Source organism: Carassius auratus, chromosome 14 (assembly GCF_003368295.1).
Source record: "Carassius auratus strain Wakin chromosome 14, ASM336829v1, whole genome shotgun sequence".
In the NCBI taxonomy this organism is placed as follows: Eukaryota; Metazoa; Chordata; class Actinopteri; order Cypriniformes; family Cyprinidae; genus Carassius; species Carassius auratus.
In genome coordinates, this window is record NC_039256.1 from 23,482,731 (window position 1) to 23,501,131 (window position 18,401).

General features: G+C 37.2%; 3 protein-coding genes across 5 annotated transcripts; 2 read left to right on the plus strand and 1 right to left on the minus strand.

Moving 5' to 3' along the window:
• The first annotated feature begins 534 nt into the window (after nucleotides 1–534).
• LOC113114054 (histone-lysine N-methyltransferase SETD7) lies at nucleotides 535–4,834 on the plus strand. Of its 2 annotated transcripts, none has more exons than XR_003293674.1 (8): nucleotides 535–727; nucleotides 1,442–1,571; nucleotides 2,270–2,471; nucleotides 2,602–2,791; nucleotides 2,955–3,061; nucleotides 3,247–3,364; nucleotides 3,487–3,644; nucleotides 3,783–3,801. XR_003293674.1 is itself a non-coding variant. In XM_026280768.1 (8 exons), exons 1-8 carry the CDS (start codon nucleotides 688–690, stop codon nucleotides 3,982–3,984), a joined length of 1,122 nt encoding a protein of 373 aa, XP_026136553.1. In that variant the 5' UTR covers nucleotides 538–687; the 3' UTR covers nucleotides 3,985–4,834. The 2 variants fall into 2 exon arrangements, 1 of the variants encoding a protein (XP_026136553.1); XM_026280768.1 differs by having other exon boundaries at nucleotides 538–727; nucleotides 2,955–3,036; nucleotides 3,783–4,834.
• A 165-nt stretch (nucleotides 4,835–4,999) lies between these two features.
• Nucleotides 5,000–7,323, plus strand: LOC113114055 (uncharacterized). Of its 2 annotated transcripts, XM_026280769.1 has the most exons (8): nucleotides 5,000–5,093; nucleotides 5,215–5,281; nucleotides 5,373–5,544; nucleotides 6,257–6,316; nucleotides 6,409–6,540; nucleotides 6,630–6,776; nucleotides 6,875–6,935; nucleotides 7,020–7,322. In XM_026280769.1, the coding sequence occupies exons 3-8, from the start codon at nucleotides 5,380–5,382 to the stop codon at nucleotides 7,124–7,126; spliced, it is 672 nt and encodes a 223-aa protein (XP_026136554.1). In that variant the 5' UTR covers nucleotides 5,000–5,093; nucleotides 5,215–5,281; nucleotides 5,373–5,379; the 3' UTR covers nucleotides 7,127–7,322. The 2 variants fall into 2 exon arrangements, with proteins under 2 accessions (XP_026136554.1, XP_026136555.1); XM_026280770.1 differs by lacking the exon at nucleotides 5,215–5,281 and having other exon boundaries at nucleotides 5,025–5,093; nucleotides 7,020–7,323.
• Nucleotides 7,324–9,719: 2,396 nt separating this feature from the next.
• Nucleotides 9,720–13,497, minus strand: LOC113114056 (ras-related protein Rab-33B-like). Its single transcript, XM_026280771.1, has 3 exons — nucleotides 13,364–13,497; nucleotides 13,019–13,255; nucleotides 9,720–12,342 (listed from the first exon to the last, which is right to left on the minus strand). Exons 1-3 carry the CDS (start codon nucleotides 13,373–13,375, stop codon nucleotides 11,860–11,862), a joined length of 732 nt encoding a protein of 243 aa, XP_026136556.1. The 5' UTR covers nucleotides 13,376–13,497; the 3' UTR covers nucleotides 9,720–11,859.
• Nucleotides 13,498–18,401: the final 4,904 nt, after the last annotated feature.

Below are 18,401 nucleotides of genomic sequence, written 5' to 3' on the forward strand. Positions count from 1 at the left end.
CTTGAAAAAGCTCACTATGGCCCTAAATCAAACATTATTTGAGTAAACCTTGACCTCATCTGATTTACACAGTAGACTGGTGTTTATGAAAAACTAGAGCTCATTATGTTCTACAGAGACATGACATTGACTTTAGCGTTAAGAGAACAGGTCTTTTCAGCATTTAAAATTGTCCTGATGCTTTAGAATTTTACATTCAAAAAGTTAATTCTAATATATTAAATAGTTATTTAAAAAAGGATCAGTGTAGCCTATTTAAAACACATATAAACTGATTAGAATAACCTCTAATTTAACAAAAATGAACGAAAATCGAAAAATCGGGGTTAACGAAATCGAACCATGTTAGGGATGGATTAACGAAATCAAAACTAAAGAAAACCATATTTTTTCCTAGGGATCCCGATATTAGTTTTGATGAAGATTCAAACAAATCAGTGAATCATTTTTTTACTAGTTGATAGAAGCGATTTGTCCGAGTGAACCGATTCGCTAGAATGATTCGGACTCTCCAGCGCCGGAGCACAGCGCTCTCTTGTGTGTAGCAGGAATCTGTGCTGTGCGTTCGGCGCTGATGATGTCAGCCACTGTGCGCCGGGAACTGTCAGCTCTGCGCTGCTCGCTTCCGAGACAGGCTTATAAAAGCAGACTATTATACCTCTAATAAACAACAGAGGAAGCGCAATCATGGACAGCGATGATGACAACATGGAAGAAGTGGTGGAAGGTACGACATGCGTATACACAAACGTAGCATGAATTCGTTTTTGTCTTCTCGGCTGTCAGGCTGAACTTTTATGCAGTCTCATTCCGCCGAGGATTAGCCTACCGTCAGCTTTCCTCCGTACTCGAGCGGTCAAGTAACCGAGGCCTGTAAGCTTGGGACTATTTAAATCCTCCTGGTGACAGCGAGTGTTATTTCTGCTTTTAGACTTAGCTACACTTCTATCTGAAGTCACATGAACTGATAGCACAAACGGAAAGAATAAACGTATTTAGACAAATAATTTCTCTCAAACTACCCTTCATTTTTATTATATTACATATAGCATCTTTTAAGAAGTCTGTAAATGCCCTATATATAAGCTAGATTCGTATTTGGATTAACTTAATAGTGTTGTTAAAGCCACGTGGTTGAAAAAAAAAAAGTGGGGTGTTGACAAAAGTTGCAAGTTCAGCTTTAAATCTTGATCCAAAACTGCAGATGTACATAGTTCTCAGCTCTGGACTAACACCATTAAACCAAGCACTTAGTGCCCATCAATTAGTGTATTTGTGGACTTTGCTTTGTAAGAAATATTTTTGCTAAATGTGAAGTATCTAACTAAACTGATTTTATCAACCTGTCCATTAAAATGAGTGTCATAATTGGGCATGCAGTGCATTAGTTGTTTATCAGTCTGTTACTTAGCTTATTGATAAAAATTTAATGACTTTTTAGGACCACTGGATGAGGATGACCAACCTCATGGATTTTGCACTGTGACTTACTCCTCCAGCGACAGATTTGAGGGGCACTTTGTTCATGGGGAGAAAAATGGAAAAGGAAAGTTCTTCTTTTTTGATGGCAGGTATGAAACATTATGTTGGCACCATTAATCTATTATTGATTTCTATCCTATGATTTAATAATGTTAAAATATAATTAGTCACTGTTGATCAGACTCAGATTTCATTATTTAAATCATGATAACTCTTAAAATAGTTTTATTGTTTCATTCATAAGGATGTATCGCAAGTAGGATTGTTCTTAGCGGACTAGATCTGCTTTGTTGCTGCTAACATTAGGGAAAGATTACTGTTGAAACATGTTCTGAATTAAAGGGATTAGTGTACATGCTGTTGCCAGGTAAACTAGGGGAAACCCCTGTAGCACTTCATGTGGTGCTGGGGAGGAGAAAGGGTAACAGATCTGTACCAGGTTGAGGTATGTAGAAGGGAAACTTGCGGGTAATTAGTACAATGGCTGCACTGCCATTGTATTAATCAGCTGTTCCGGAGACTTTCAGTATTGAACTATATTCTGATTGATATCACTGTGAGTCGCAGTAATTCAAATGCACATGCAGACTCATGTATCGTCACCAGCAGTATTAGATCTAATTAGCATGCATATTTTTTCCTTCTCCATAATTTGTTTGCTTCTTTTTGGGGTCTAATTTTTATAATCTTGCATAGTAAAAATACTTATTTTTAATTATTTTGATAATAGCGGACAAAGGTAATTATATTTCACCCAAAAATCACCAGTTTTTTTTTTCCTTAATAGTACGCTGGAGGGTTTCTACGTGGATGATGCTTTGCAGGGCCAGGGTATTTATACTTACGAGGATGGGGGAGCATTACATGGGACTTATGTAGAAGGCGAGCTCAATGGACCTGCTCAAGAGTTCAATCCAGAAGGTCAACTGGTCTTCAGGGGCCAGTACAAGGACAACAATCGTTATGGCATGTGCTGGGTCTACTACCCGGTATGTTGTGCCCAACATCATGCACTTTAAATCACAAATTAAACTCTTATTGACCGCATTATAATGTATTGAATTGACAAGTTCCAAGTTTATGTGTATGTAAATTTTCTTTTTGCTCTGCCATCTACAGGATGGCGCCTGCGTGGTCGGGGAAGTGAATGAAGATGGAGAGATGACAGGAAAGTCGGTGGCTTATGTTTATCCAGATGGGCGTACTGCTCTGTATGGCTCCTTTGTTGATGGAGAACTGATTGAGGCCCGAATTGCCACTCTTACCACCCGAGAGAACGGCAGACCACACTTCACTGTTGATCCAGATAGTTAGTTTATTTTTAGTTTTATTTTTAAGTTTTATGTACATCTTAAAATCTTCATTTTAAAGCTAAAAACCCAAATCTGATCAGTACAAGTTCGTCTTGGTATAAGAATAGTTGTAGGTTAATCTTTTTTTTTTTTTTTTTTTTTTTTTTTACTCTTTTGTAGGTCCTGTTTACTCCTACGATAAATCCACCTCATCATGTATCGCTGGTCATAAACTGCTGCCCGACCCCTACGAAAGTCAACGGTTGGTGCAAGCTGTGATCAACCATGTAAACCTCAATCTATCAAATCTCGTTTTGAACAAAAAAAAAACATATATTTGTTTGTTCCAGTGATGTACTGTCTTGTCATTTCGTTGGGGAGATTCTGCTGGTTCTCTAGGCATAAAACAGTATTTTTCATGTCATCATCTTGATGATTCAGGCTGAAAGATGGTCTTATTTTGGTTTAACAGTGTGTATGTTGGACAATCACTTATTTCTGGAGCTGGAGAAGGGCTATTTGCAAAAACTGAGGCTGAGACTAACACCGTGATGGCTTTTTATAATGGTGTCCGAATTACCCATACAGAGGTTTGTCTGTCTGCATTTGACATTATTCAAGGCCATAATGTAATACTTTAAAACATATTATAGGATGCGTGGTGTGTTAAATTAAAGGTGTTTTTGTAATCTTTTTATATTCAATTTAACAGGTGGATTGTCGTGACTGGTCCATGAATGGGAACACTATTTCATTGGATGAGGACACTGTGATTGATGTTCCAGAACCTTTCAATCTGATGGAGAATTATTGTGCTTCTCTAGGTCACAAGGCCAATCACTCCTTCACTCCCAATTGCAAATATGATCCGTGAGTGTTAATGTTCATTTTAATAATTTACAGAGATGTAGTGCTTTTGTTTCCTATATTAAATTAGATCTATTATTTATTTAAATATAAACCAATCATAATGGGTTAGTCATGTAACAGCTGTGTTTGCCTGTCAAGGTACATCCATCCTCGTTTTGGGCAAATAAAATGCATCCGAACAATCCGTGCTGTGGAAAAAGATGAAGAACTCACGGTTGCTTATGGTTATGACCATGAGCCTTCAGGGAAGTCTGGTCCAGAGGCACCAGAATGGTACACAAAGCAATTGTTGGAGTTTCAGCAAAAGGAGTCTGAAAAAGGTGCTGACGAGACCTGTTAAGACCCTCACCACCGCCTGTCTGAAAAAAAACATGATCTCCTATCCCAGCCTATAACTACCACCAGAAACTCTTAACTTTATTCTTTGACCTTCTTCGCAGCTAACATTAATAAGTAATCACTCTTCTGAACTGATTTCTGGCATCGTCATCAGTTTACAAGGATTGTGACTGTGAAATCCTCGCTCTCTGAGCAAGCTGCAAAATTCTATGGTTCTACAGTGTGGAAGGATTAGTATGTGTGTCAGTTGGTGACTGATTTGGTTACATTACAAGAATACAGAGACTGAAAAAGAGCAAGTCATTTAAAGGCATTTTGACTGAAATCCGTGGAGAGGAGTTTGAAAGTATTTAAGACAGATGTCACGATTCCTGGAGGTATATGTCCTCTTTATCACAACTTGTGAATACTATGCAGTATTAAACCAGTATAGTGTCTTTTTGCTGCTCTGCTCATGTTTCCCATGAAAACTGAAAATATAGATTTTTCATGTTTATGTTACCATCAATTATTCTTGTAAAACAATTTAATGTCCTTTTGCATCTGCGAACAGCTTCAGTTATCTTTAAATAAGCTCTAGTATTCTTGAAGTACAGTATTACACAGACAAAGCTGCTTATTTCTTTCTGTATTGTTTTTTTTTTTTTTTTTTTGAAAAACTATGAAAAATTGACACCATTAAAAGAGTAAGGTGTATTGTATGTGTGTGGAAAAGATTGAACAGAACGTACAGTATTTGGGAATAAGGCACAAGGTTAAGAGAAATCTTTCTACTGAGCTAAACTTCAGCCTTTGATATGTAAAAGCTATCAACAAAGATTTATCAATAAAAACTCCAGCATAGAGCACAACTGGACTCATCTTTTCAGTGTTCTTGGCTTTTAATATTATTACAAAAATGTTGAAAATATGAATCAGGTTTTCTCTAAACAAAAATGGAGGAATATTCTGTGCCAAATTAATTAGGTCAACACTGTAAATATCCACGCAGTGGGGGCGTGGTCATCGTGCTGCACCTGCGCGCGCGCCAGGTAAATGAGTGACACGCTGGGTTTCACCGCTTGCTTCCAAACAAAAGCGGTCCGGAAGTGATAAGCAAAAACGGCACCGGTAAATACTAATTTTTTTCTAATTTATAGGACTTATACACCAGTTTATACATATTAAATCGGGCATAGCATAGTTTAAGTATAACGTTTAGTAAAATTTGGTTAGTAAAGTCGTTTTGTAGTTTCAGAATCAACGTGGAAAGCGATCGTGACGATTTCAAGTCATTAGACGTTTGATAAAGGATCCAGGTCCGTTTGGAGACATACAAATGAAGGATTTTTCTCATTTAAATGATATATCTGAACGTGAAAGTCATTACCTCTTCTCTCTTCGCTGAAGGCCTGAGATGGACCGTTACAGGTATTTCATCTTCAATCAGAAGAGTGTGGTGGTCCTCGGCATCCTTCAGGTGGCGTGCGCGGGGCTTTGCGTGGTTTGCGGATTTATGGACGCAGTCTTCCGCAAGAGCACTACTTTGAGTGAAACTAGGGCTCCACTCTGGTCTGGACTGGTGAGAAACATTAAAACTTACTATTTATTTACTTTAATATGACTTAACGTAATTTTAGTTCCCACGTTAATCTATAATGTCCCATCCCAGTTTTCCAGTATGTAGCAAACTGGGATAGAGTCAAAGTCATTATAGGAACCTCAGAAACAGCTTTTGTAGCTCATATTAAAACAGATCACATTTTGCTATTTTATTTTGTTAACATGACTTTCCTTCATAGCTAATTTTCCCACTGCTTTAATGTGGTTTAGGATGAACTTAATAATGCTGATTTTTAGTGATAGAAGACTACACATGATGAAGAAGGTTAAGCCTAGGTATCCCACTTGTATTCACCCTCTTGTGGCATGTGTCTGCACTAAGAGACAGTGATTCTACAGGGCCTCAAATAGGACTGGTGCAAAAAAAAAAAAAAAAAGAGATGGTGGGGAAAAAATGCGTTTGCAGTCTCTCTGTAAGATTACATTCCCCAGAGAAACTTTGCATTTTCTTGCAAAAGTTCTGAAATATACTTTTTCTCATATTATTTCCATCACAAAGGTTTGGTTGCAAATCTGAAGTTTCTTGGGGGAATGTGAAAGTTTTGTGAGAAAGTACAAAAGAATTTAAATGTAACTTTTTTTCCCCCTCACATCTCTTTTTATTTACCATCACCCTTGAGATGCCCAATATGATTCTTTAAAGTTTATTTCACTTTTTCCTCCTCTTTTAGATTATGGCTGCCCCTGGTGTACTTGCCCTCTTTGCGTCCCAGAAGAAAAACCCAATTTTGGTAATTTCTTATCCGTCTAATGCACAGTATTTCTCCTGACGGTTGTCTCTTTCTACCTGTTGCTATTTACATGTTCTCATTAATATGTTTAGGTAAACGTCATGATCGCATCATCTGTGATGTCACTTTTTGCTGTTGTGATTGTCTTCGTTTATGCTTGCGTCACTCTCAGCTATGGAGAAGAGGATGATGAGGTCTTCCACGCCCATCCTATCCCTGAAGTGGTATAGTTACCCCAGTTCATGTTTACTCTACAATACGTTAAACGCTCTGATTAAAACACACAAATGGTTGATAAAGCTGTCTTGTGCAGAGGTTTGTGCTCAGCCAGATGGTGAAAGGAGCAAACAGCACCCTTCTAGTGGCCTGTGTGGGATCTTTGCTCTTTTCTTCTCTCATTGCTTATGTTGGCTTCCGCAGTCTGCCGCTTTGTGGCTGCTACGACTCCACAAATGGCATGGTGGGTGAATTTTTTATGTAAAAACAAGAAAATGCAGTATTTTGAAGTTGGTATGCAAGATTGAGCTGGTAATTACTGCATGGTTGTGTATTTTACAGGATTTTCTAGTTCCTCAAAATGACCCTGTTACTCCAACTGAACTTGTATGCACTTGGCAACGTAAGTGAGAGATGTTTTTTGAGTGGCTTTGGCCACTGAGATAACAAAATCATATTTCATTTGATTTTATTTTGCCTCTTGCAGATGGAGATGAGCGAATCTTTAACTCCCCCATGTCATTCACGGATAGCTGTCCTGAGCAGGAACAGCAGAATCTCTCCACGCTTCCGCCATATAGCAGACTAGCTTAGTAATTTATGTTTTTTTTTTTTTATGTGAAATACTGGTAAATATAGTTCATACATTTTTTTACAAAAGAGCGAAAAATGTCCAGATTTCATCAAGCCTGCTTATTTCAAATCAACTTAAATTTGTTTCTTGATGTTTAAGTTATCAGTGCCATATTTTATATTATCTTTGTGTTTTTTTGGCTTTATACTTTTTAAATGATAGACTGATAGGTTTGCGCACGTAAACCTATATTTTACAATAAAAAATATATAAAAAATTAAGTATTCTATTTGCCTCTTCATGAAATTACAAACCATTCATTTCAGTGGATGTTCAGATAACATACCAAGGGACAGTATCATTTTTGCAATGTTATTACTTTAAGTCTCTAGTCTGAACATAATGTTCCCATATGTGATCCTGGACCACAAAACCAGCCATAAGTCAATCTCTTAAAATTGATAAAATTGTTAAGATAGGACAATACAGGTGCTGGTCATATAATTAGAAAATCATCAAAAAGTTTTTTTTTTTTTAATGCCAAAATTCATTAGATTATTAGGTAAAGATAATGTTCCATAAATATATTTAGTAAATTTCCTACAATAAATATATAAAAACTCAATTTAATATGTATTGCTAAGAACTTTATTTAGACAACTTTAAAGATGATTTTCTCAATATTTAGATTTTTTAGAAAACTCAGATTCCAGATTTTCAAATGGTTGTATATCAGCCAAATACAGGTGCTGGTCATAGAATTAGAATATTAACAAAAAGTTGATTTATTTCACTAATTCGATTCAAAAAATGAAACTTGTATATTGTATTCATTCATTACACACAGACTGATATATTTCAAATGTTTATTTCTTTTAATTTTAATGATTATAACTGACAACTAAGTAAAATCTCAAATTAAGTATCTCAGAAAATTTGAATATTATGAAAAGGTTCAATATTGAAGACACCTGGTGCCACCCTCTAATCAGATAATTAACTCAAAACCCCTGCAAAAGCCTTTAAATGGTCTCTCAGTCTAGTTCTGTAGGCTACACAATCATAGGGAAAACTGCTGACTTGAAAGTTGTCCAAAAGACTACCACTAACACCTTGCACAAGGAGGGCAAGACACAAAAGGTCATTACAAAAGAGGCTGGCTGTTCACAGAGCTCTGTGTCCAAGCACATTAATAGAGAGGCGAAGGGAAGGAAAAGATGTGGTAGAAATGAGTGTACAAGCAATTGGGATAACCGCACCCTGGAGAGGATTGTGAAACAAAACCCATTCAAAAATGTGGGGGATCCACAAAGAGTGTACTGCAGCTGGAGTCAGTGCTTCAAGAACCACTACGTACAGACGTATGCAAGACATGGGTTTCAGCTGTCGCATTCGAGCCACTCTTGAACAACAGACAGTGTCAGAAGCATCTTGCCTGGGCTAAAGACAAAAAGGACTGGACTGCTGCTGAGTGGTCCAAAGTTATGTTCTTTGATTAAAGTAAATTGAGCATTTCCTTTGGAAATCAGGGTCCCAGAGTCTGGAGGGAGAGAGTAGAGGCACACAATCCACATTGCTTGAGGTCCAGTGTAAAGTTTCCATAGTAAGTGATGGTTTGGGGTGCCATGTCATCTGCTGGTGTTGGTCCACTGTGTTTTCTGAGGTCCAAGGTCAACGCAGCCGTATACCAGGAAGTTTTAGAACAATTCATGCTTCCTGCTGCTGACCAACTTTATAGAGATGGAGATTTCATTTTCCAACAGGACTTGGCACCTGCACACAGTGCCAAAGCTACCAGTACCTGGTTTAAGGACCATGGTCTCCATGTTCTTAATTGGCCAGCAAACTCGCCTGACCTTAACCCCATAGAAAATCTATGGGGTATTGTGAAGAGGAAGATGCAATATGCCAGACCAAACAATGCAGAAGTGCTGAAGGCCACTATCAGTGCAGCCTGGTCTCTCATAACACCTGAGCAGTGTCACAGACTGATAGACGCCATGCCACATTGCTGCAGTAATTCAGGCAAAAGAAGCTCAAACTAAGTATTGAGTGCTGTCAGGTGCTGTACATGCTCATACTTTTCATGTTCAGACTTTTCAGTTGGTCAAGATTTCTTAAAATCCTTTCTTTTGTATTGATCTTAAATAATATTCTAATTTTCTGAAATACTGAATTTGTTTTCCAGAGCTGTCATTTATAATCATCAAAATTAAAAGAAATATATCAGTCTGTGTATAATGAATGAATATAATAAAGAAGTTTTACTTTTTGAATCGAATTAGTGAAATAGAAAATCATCTTTAAAGTTGTCCAAATGAAGTTCTTAGCAATACATATTACTAAACAAAAATTTAGTTTTTATATATTTATTGTAGGAAATTTACTAAATATATTTATGGAACATTATCTTTACCTAATAACCTAATGAATTTTGGCATTTAAAAAAAATGTTTTTGATAATTTTGACCCATACAATGTTTTGTTAGCTATTGCTACAAATATCGGGTATATTTGTAGCAATAGCCAACCGTGCTACTTAAGACTGGTTTTGTGGTTCAGGGTCACATATGCACTCTTTTATTAGACAAATAAGGCACAACACTAGTCAGCTGAAAGTCAAAGATGTGGTACTTTATTTCTTTTAGTAAAACACTGAAACAGTTAAAACCAAAACGGCAACAAGCATTGATCTTTTGCACTCCTTTGAATATAGTGCATTGATGGTTTGTTTATTTTCCCAAAACTATGTCACTCTAACTCACTGACCAACATTGAAGGCATGAGTTGTATCAGACAAGTGACTAATAAAGATATGTTGTGCATGCTTGAGTTCTGGCATTGCAAGGTGCTATTTTATCAACTGCTGACCCCTGATATCAAGAACTTACTCATACACTTTGGTCGCAAAGATGCATAATTATCCCAAGAATAATAAACAATTACCTACAATAAAAATGTAACACTTAAACATGTTAATAATATTCAATACGTTTTCTGCAATTAGAATTGTCAAGCCGTTTTGTAGATTTTTGAGATCTACTCATATTTTACATTAACTATATTATTAATGTGTTAATAAAGACAGAAAAAAGCAAATTCTGAATGACACTTAAAATGGTACATTGGGTGAAGCGAAAGAAAACAGTGGATAGAATCTAGACCAAGAGTATGTTTTTATCAAGACCAGTTCAACATGAACCTACAAAAATCATCAAAGCTCATGTTCTTTCTGGCAGAGAGATTAGATATGAACCTTCTGTAAGCACCCAGAGTCAAAACGTTAAGCACAAATAGACAAGTCTTAGTGTGCATTTCAACATGTTGCATTTAAATATTTAAGAGCCATCATTAACCGTGCACAATTCCTCAACTAATCACATGCTCCCCCCTATTATTGTACCTGAATCAAACAACGCAATGCATCAGCTAACCAGGCCCTCAACCAACCTACTTTAAAAAAAAAAATAAGCAGAAATCATAAGCAAAACCTCTTTTTGGCAATTCACTATAAAACAAAGAAAGCATGTCATGCCTGAGCTTCCTTCATGCACTCCACAGGACCAGCTGTGGTTACATCAAGTTATGTGTGAATATTCCCTGTAATGGACTGAACTCTGTTCTGCATATCAGTGTTGGAAAGAAGATTGCCGAAGGGAAAGACAATTTAGTCATTAGCATATCTGTATATTTGTACTTACAGATTACATACTGAAATATAGACTGATATCAGAGCTTTTGTTCAGATTTATGCCATGCATGCACAGAGCAGATGCCATGAATAATATGAGGTACTAATCTGTGATTATACAGTACAGATCACTTTAATTTTGCCTAACAAAGCAGTACTACATACAATTCCTGGCTGTAGATACTAAAGTAAATATTGTCAGCGAATTCTTGTCCCTTTTTACCTAACTTTACTACATTTTGACATGATTCACAGGAAGGACTGATTATCATGCATAACCCAGATGTCTTGTATGTACAGTATTTTATATAGATGATTGGCTGCTAGAAGAAACTAAATTGGCAATAAATAAAACACTGGCAGTGGACTAGGACTGGCTTTTTTTTATATTATTGTATATCAGATTTATTTTACCTTTTAATTCAGCTAACATTTGTCTAAGATCTATTAGCAGCACTTATAAATAACCTGCATTTAGTGATTGTTCACCAGTTTCTCTTTTCTCTTGAGAGAACTGACAACTTTCACAGGAAGTGTCTGCATGTGTGTGGGTGACACAGAATGAGAGAACAAACAACAAACACACAGTCTAAACCCGATTTACTTCGGAGGCTGAAGTGATTTAACAGAACAGTTTATCTAATTGTGGCAAACATTGTTTAAAAAATCTGATGAAAAAGGCAACATATTACGCATGAAGGTTTCACTGTTCAATTCACCTGCAGAACTGACTAAATCTAGCTGGAAAATGTAGTGCATGTTTGGCAGTGGCATATGATGTGAACTAGACAGGCTGACACATAATAGATGAAGCTGGTATATGTAAGCAAATAGGCCTACATGCAACTTCTCAAAGCCTCTTGTTTAAGTGATGGAGGAAAGTTTTCTTCCCTTTAAAATAATGGCCAGATCAGATACAAAAAGAAATCTTGAGAAAAGATGCTCCTGTGTCCTCAACCCTTCCCCTGGACCTTCACAGATAACACTAAAGCATCTGTGAATCTGCTTCTTTAAAGGTGCTTCACCTTTGTCATCTCCATCCTGTAAGGGGTGATTCATTCATTAGCTCTTCCAACATCCACAGCCCCAAGTTCCCCTGTCCTCCTCGTCCTGCCTGAGAGTGACAGTATCTCCTGATGGTGGTTGGCTTAACACCAGCGGCTTCTGAGATTTCAGCTTGTGCGCCACCGTCATGAAAATGGCCTCTACGTGGTCACTATTATTCCGACCACCGTCATCGTTTCCGTAGGGGTTCTTGGCAGAGGTCTCAAACAGAGGCATTGAGTGTGCATCAGCGAACTGCTGCGCTACGTCGGTACTTACTTGAGCGGCATGCCGCAGGTCACATTTGTTGCCGACCAAGATTCTAGGCACCTCTTGGCCCAAGGCATGTTGACGGCACTCCTCGATCCACAGCGGAAGACTTCGGAAACTAGCAGCATTGGTGACATCGTAGACAAACACCACAGCGTGGACGTTGCGGTAATAGTGCTGTACCATACTCTTTCGAAAGCGCTCCTGGCCTGCAGTGTCCCACAACTGGACCTGGCAGAGGGGGAATAGGGAGCGCTATTAGCTGTCAACTTATATCATACATGCATATTTGTTCTTTTAAAGGGATATTTCACCCAAAAATTAAAATTGTGTTATTAATTACTCACCCTTGTGTCGTTCCAAACCCATAAGACCTTCGTTCACCTTGGGAACACAAATTAAGATATGTTTGCTGAAATCCACAAGCTTTCTGACCCTGCTTAGACAGCAACGCAGCTTAAATGTTCCCAGGTCCAGAAACATAGCAAGGACTCCATAAATTTACGGTTGAACCCCTGATGTTACATGGGCTATTTTACAAAGATCCTTGCTACGTTTCTTGACCTGGGAACATTTCAGTTGTGTTGCTGTCTATGCAGGGTCAGAAAGCTCTTGGATTTCATCAAAAATATGTTTATTTGTGTTTTCCGTAGATGAACGAAGGTCTTACGGGTTTGGAACGATATGAGGGTGAGTAATTAATGAGAGAATTTTCATTTTTGGCTGAACTATCACTTTATATGTTATATATGTTCATAAAACACAAACTTTATTCACTCTACATGTAAAGGTTCAATAAACTGATCTTTTTTTCACTGACTAATAATACATGTCATGCTTTAAAGGATTACATTAAAACATAGAGTACATACGCAAAATAACGTTCTGAAATCAGAAGCATCCTCACCTTGATTTTCTCGCCGTCTATTTCAATAACCTTCTCTCGAAAATCCACCCCTATAGTGGCCTCAGTTTTATCTGGAAACTTGCCTGCACAGAATCTATAGGTGAGGCAAGTCTTGCCAACTCCAGAGTCTCCTATCACGATGATCTTAAAGATTCGAGTCCGTGGGGGAGGCAGCGAAGAGCTGGTCAAAGATGAGCTAAATTCAAAGGAGGACTCGATATCTGCCATGCTGTCTTCCTATACACGAAAGTGCCTCAGAGAATGGCACAGTGAAAATGTGTGCTGATGCTAATGGGTCAAATAAATAATTCAAACGCAGGCTTAGTTAAACCTTCAGCCCTTTACCTCAAGCTTCATGTGCAAAAACGTCGTGGACTGTTTTTGACGTGCTGACCGGTAGACTCCGCATTTTGCTGATGCATTCCTGGCGGAGTCTTCTTACACTGTTAGGGTCTGTCTGTAGCCACGTACGACGTTGACATAACTGTAATCTCGCGAGAAGTCACATAATACCGAGAGCGTTTTGTGTGGTACATCCAAAAAAAGAGCATAACAAAACTGAAACTTACCAATGTAAGCAGTGTACACACAAAAACTAAATAAATATGGGAGTTATTCTATTATATTCTATGCATGTATTATAATTTATTATAGTTTTTTACTTCTTTGCAATGACTTGATATGATACTGAAGTTGCAAAACAGAACAGAAATGCAAATATATATTACATACTAAACTGCACTGAACACAGGAAATATTTTATTTTTGTGTATACAGTGATAATAGTTTATTTGCATCAATGCATTTTTTCTGCCTGTAACTGCATTATTGTTCTGTTCTGTTGTAGATTGATTTTGAAGATGGTAACTGCCCAACATACCGCAATCAAATAAAGGGTTTTATAATGTTTATCAAGCGGTGCACAACCAGTTTCAGGGTCTTGAGTCTAACTCCTGCTACTTGTTTTGTCAGAAATGTAGTGAATTCAATATTCTTTTAACAGAAGAATTCCATCAGATTGGTTTGGAAAGCATGCATTAACAATGTGTTTAATTTTCTCTTAAACAGATGTACCACCCATTTCTCAGGCTCTAGTCCTGAAGCTCCGCCCTCGAGCATGGTACATGGTGGAGCACATGTTCTGTTGTACGGTTTTAAAAATTTTATCAATTTATAACAACCCCTTTAGAAAAGAAAAATTTACTTTTATTTTTTTTTTTACATTTCAGCAATTTCTCATAGACAACATTAAGTGTAAATGTATAGAAAAATTATACTTTTGCTTGTTTCCTTCTTTAGATTGTTCTTCTATAGAAAAAACCCAGAGACCTCACATGTGATACAATTTCAAAAATGGCTGAAACTCAGATCTAAATTCAAGATATTTCAGTGAAAGCCATTCATAATAAAAATCGTCACTTTAATGTTATAGTTCTGTACTCTTAATCTATGTCAGTAAATGTCTCATTTGTGTCTGTTTATATTGCTCCAAATAGGTTTTTGGAGAAACATCTGATTCAGATTAAAATAAAAGATAACTGAGAAATCTCTTTAGCTGTAAACAAGCTAAATCCTGCATAGTAATATATCCTTCTTGGTAGTGTGTAGTATATGTACATCAGTTTCTCGGTAGGTGAATGGTCGAGAGGTTCCAGGTCCATTGTTGATTTTGGTCATAAATGCATGGATTAACATTTCTGCATTGAGAGCATAGGCCGTAATTTAGATCTATTTTTCAGATGGTAAAATGCAGTTTTACAAATACTAGAAATGTGGCTTTCTAAGGAAAGATTGCTATCAAATAGCACACCTAGGTTCCTAACTCATGACGAGGAATTGACAGAGCAGCCATCAAGTCTTAGACAGTGTTCTATGTTAATACATGCAGAGTTTTTAGGTCCTATAATTAACACCTCTGTTTTTTCAAAATTTAGCAGTAAGAAATGACTCGTCATCCAGTTTTTTATATCGACTATGCATTCCATTAGTTTTTCAAATTGGTGTGTTTCACCGGGAGATAAAATATAGGGCTGAGTATCATCAGCATAACAGTGAAAGCTAACACCATGTTTCCTGATGATATCTCCCAAGGGTAACATATAAAACGTGAAGAGTAGTGGCCCTAGTACTGAGCCTTGAGGTACTTACTCCATACTGCACTTGTGATCGATATGATACCTCTTCATTCACTGCTACGAATTGATGGCGGTCATATAAGTACGATTTAAACCATCCTAATGCACTTCCACACCATGAATCAGTTTTAACTACCATGAATTTTATTTTTAATGTATTCAGAATGTTTTTGTAGCTTGACCTGCCAGCGGGCTGCATAAAGGCCACTGTGTTGATTGAGTGTGTCCTGGCATCGTTCAAGATGGAGGAGATTTTGTACAAGATCAAGGAGCACTCTGCTGGTCTAAACTGTGGCATCTGGGATTACTCCGCTTCCTTTGTCAACAAATTAGGGCAGTGCATACATTTTCTGCAAGTTCGACTAGTGGACTCAATCACATTCCTCGATATTGACAATGGTTGCTTTATAGGTCACTGGGCTGATTTCCTCCTCCCTGATCACAGTAAATATATGGATATGGAGAAACATTTCCTGCACAGCTACATGGATCTTCTAGTGCAGACGTGTCACCGCAGGGGTGCCCTAGCAACAGGTGGCATGGCAGCATTGCTGTTGCCTAGAGACAAAGAAAGTGACCTCTTTAAGACTGTACTCAGGACTGTCACCAGGCAAGACGCAACCAGATAAAATAAAAGCTCTGTGGTGGTTTGAATCCAATCCATAATTGCAATCAAAATATACTGCACATACGTAGCGATTCAGTGGTGCACTCTGTTAAGCCACTGGTTCTGAGCTTCAGAGGTCATGGGTTCGAATCCAGGGCAGTTAATGTTGTTTCTGAGTTCATGTGTTCGGATCAAGGGCAGTTGTTAAGGGGTTGGCAGGAATTGTAGGGGGGGGGGAGTGCACGTACAGTGCTCTCTCCACCTTCAAAACCATGACTGAGGTGCCATTGAGCAAGGCACCGAAACCCCAACTGCTCCCCGGACGCCGCAGCATAAATGGCTCTGGGTGTGCGCTCACAGTGTGTGTGTGTGCACTTTGTATGGGTTAAAAGCAGAGCACGAATTCTGAGTTGGCCGTATGTCACATCACTTTAAATACCAGTATTACAGTGACCAAGAAGTCCACAACAAAAAGGATAACAAGCAGCAATACAACAAAATAAGCACAATACAACCGGAACTAGGCAAACGAAATTTGTGCTGTGTTGTAGTGATTTCTTTGTGTTGCGCACCACTGGGCCAGATATCTGTATTTCTTTTCCATATAAATTATCATTCTTGTGTTATTTTAGACTTAAATTACTGGAGATCAACGACATGGACCTGATTTGAACAGTGTGCACTTGAACAGAACATAGTGACCAGAAGAAGCTGGATACACACAACGAAAGGCCATGCATTACAATGATTTTACCACAGTTACAGGATGTTCTCATAGACGGTATGAAGACATTGTTCAGTAGTTAAGTGAATTATAAAATTCCTCAATTACTATCTCTATTTCTCTCTCTCTCTCTGTATATATAGTTTATATCAGTTATTTTTTCTTTGTGTCATTCAAAATCAGACAGAGCTGAAGTAGCACAGTAAAGATTACAGTAATGCATTAGTGATTAGTGATTGCATGTGTGAATCCTATGGTGTGAATTAATTCTACCTGGCAGAGTCTGTCTAATAGTAGTGAAGCTGTAATGTAACGTAAGTTATTAAGAAATACGCTGTTTTATTGAGAAATCACAGAACAGTGTTGACAATATGTTTCTGCATTGAATGATTCAATGTGGGCGCGATCTGCGTGTGATGTACGATGCTACGAGGTACTGTGTGAAGCCTATGTGCATTACAGACAGTGCAGCAGCGCATTAAATTATAACGGCGATTCATTTACCTGTACAATAAGTTGTTTAAAACATGAAATCTCCCATTCAGTTTTGAGGATCCAGTAATATGTTATAATAACACGTCTTGAGGAGCGCTTTCGGAGTATGCATTTATTTGTAATTTTAAGAGTTTGTAAATTGAGCATAAACGTGGAAGGTCCTTCAAATATTTCTTATCCTGTTGCGCCCCCTAAATGACCAGCGACTAGCCTTAAAGCATCACGGCAGAGCACTGAAGTCTAGTCAACATATATACATATATATATATATATATATATATATATATGCGTGTGTTAATATTAATATTGTTTATATAAACAGTAATGTATTAATTCATATCTAAACGTGATGAAAAAAATTGGAGGAAAAAACAAACATGAAAATAAGATAACTGAAATACATTAAAGTTCTAACTTACAAAAATCAAATTTTAACTGAAATAAAAATATAACTATAATTAAAACCTGTAACCTTAAATTAAAACAGAAATAAGAAAATGTATATGGCACCGCTGTGATTGCCCAATAGCTCATATTGAGAATTACTGACCTTTTTTCTATTTCCACTCTTTTTAGGGACCAACAGAGGTTGATGACTGCTGTCCATGTTTCTAGAAATAGTGCAGAAGAATGATTTACCAGAGTTCCTTACCACATACCTTAACCTGGACCACACTCTACTCAGCTCTTAGAGCCAACATGAGAACAGACAGACACAGAGCCCAAAGCCAGACTCTAACAAGTCTAAGTTACTTAATCACAAACAAAATACTACATACATGAACGCTTGTTGTCTTAACATGTGAATACATGAAAGATGGTTTATAATGTCTAAAAATGAATAGGAAATTTATTTCAATTTACCTATAGCACAGTGGTTCTCAACCAGGAGACCTAATGATAACTTACAAGCTGAAAAAACATTAAATCAATCAAGATAAGAAAAGAAAAACGGTTATATAATGAAAAGTAATTAATCAAAAGGGAATGGAAAAACTATATTAGACCTGGAAAATAATATGAATTAATAATGACTAACAACTACTAGCTATGGCAGTTTTCAAATATTTACAGGGCAGAAATTCTGATTAAAAAACTTACCCAGGTAATCACACACGACTGGAAAAATCTGAATATTGGGCATGGATTAAAATTCTGACAACCACTACTATTGCACAGGAATCAAGGCTGTAATACATTTGAATATATTAAAGTAATCTTATTGGTAAATAACCAATACAAGTTAAGTCCACATAAGTAAAAAATTATATCCCTTTTCAACAGTAAATGTTTGTTTTAACGTTAGCCAAACCCCAGCAAATTGTGTTCTGTGCTTTCTAAAAGAATAAACTAATAACATCATACAGTGCAACTAAAACCAAATGTTGAAATTAAAAAACCAAAAAAAGAAACGCATCACAA

What these genes read in the sequence shown, in the direction of transcription:
- LOC113114056 (XM_026280771.1), bottom strand. An exon ending in TAGACGGCGAGAAAATCAAG is followed by an intron (nt 12,343 to 13,018) that starts GTGAGGATGCTT and finishes CCCCTCTGCCAG; the next exon opens with GTCCAGTTGTGGGACACTGC.
- LOC113114055 (XM_026280769.1), top strand. Translation starts at nt 5,380, where the DNA reads ATGGACCGTTACAGGTATTTCATCTTCAATCAGAAGAGTGTGGTGGTC. An exon ending in CTCCACTCTGGTCTGGACTG is followed by an intron (nt 5,545 to 6,256) that starts GTGAGAAACATT and finishes CTCCTCTTTTAG; the next exon opens with ATTATGGCTGCCCCTGGTGT. An exon ending in ACGACTCCACAAATGGCATG is followed by an intron (nt 6,777 to 6,874) that starts GTGGGTGAATTT and finishes TGTATTTTACAG; the next exon opens with GATTTTCTAGTTCCTCAAAA.
- LOC113114054 (XM_026280768.1), top strand. Translation starts at nt 688, where the DNA reads ATGGACAGCGATGATGACAACATGGAAGAAGTGGTGGAAG. An exon ending in CATGGAAGAAGTGGTGGAAG is followed by an intron (nt 728 to 1,441) that starts GTACGACATGCG and finishes ATGACTTTTTAG; the next exon opens with GACCACTGGATGAGGATGAC. An exon ending in GACCCCTACGAAAGTCAACG is followed by an intron (nt 3,037 to 3,246) that starts GTTGGTGCAAGC and finishes TTGGTTTAACAG; the next exon opens with TGTGTATGTTGGACAATCAC.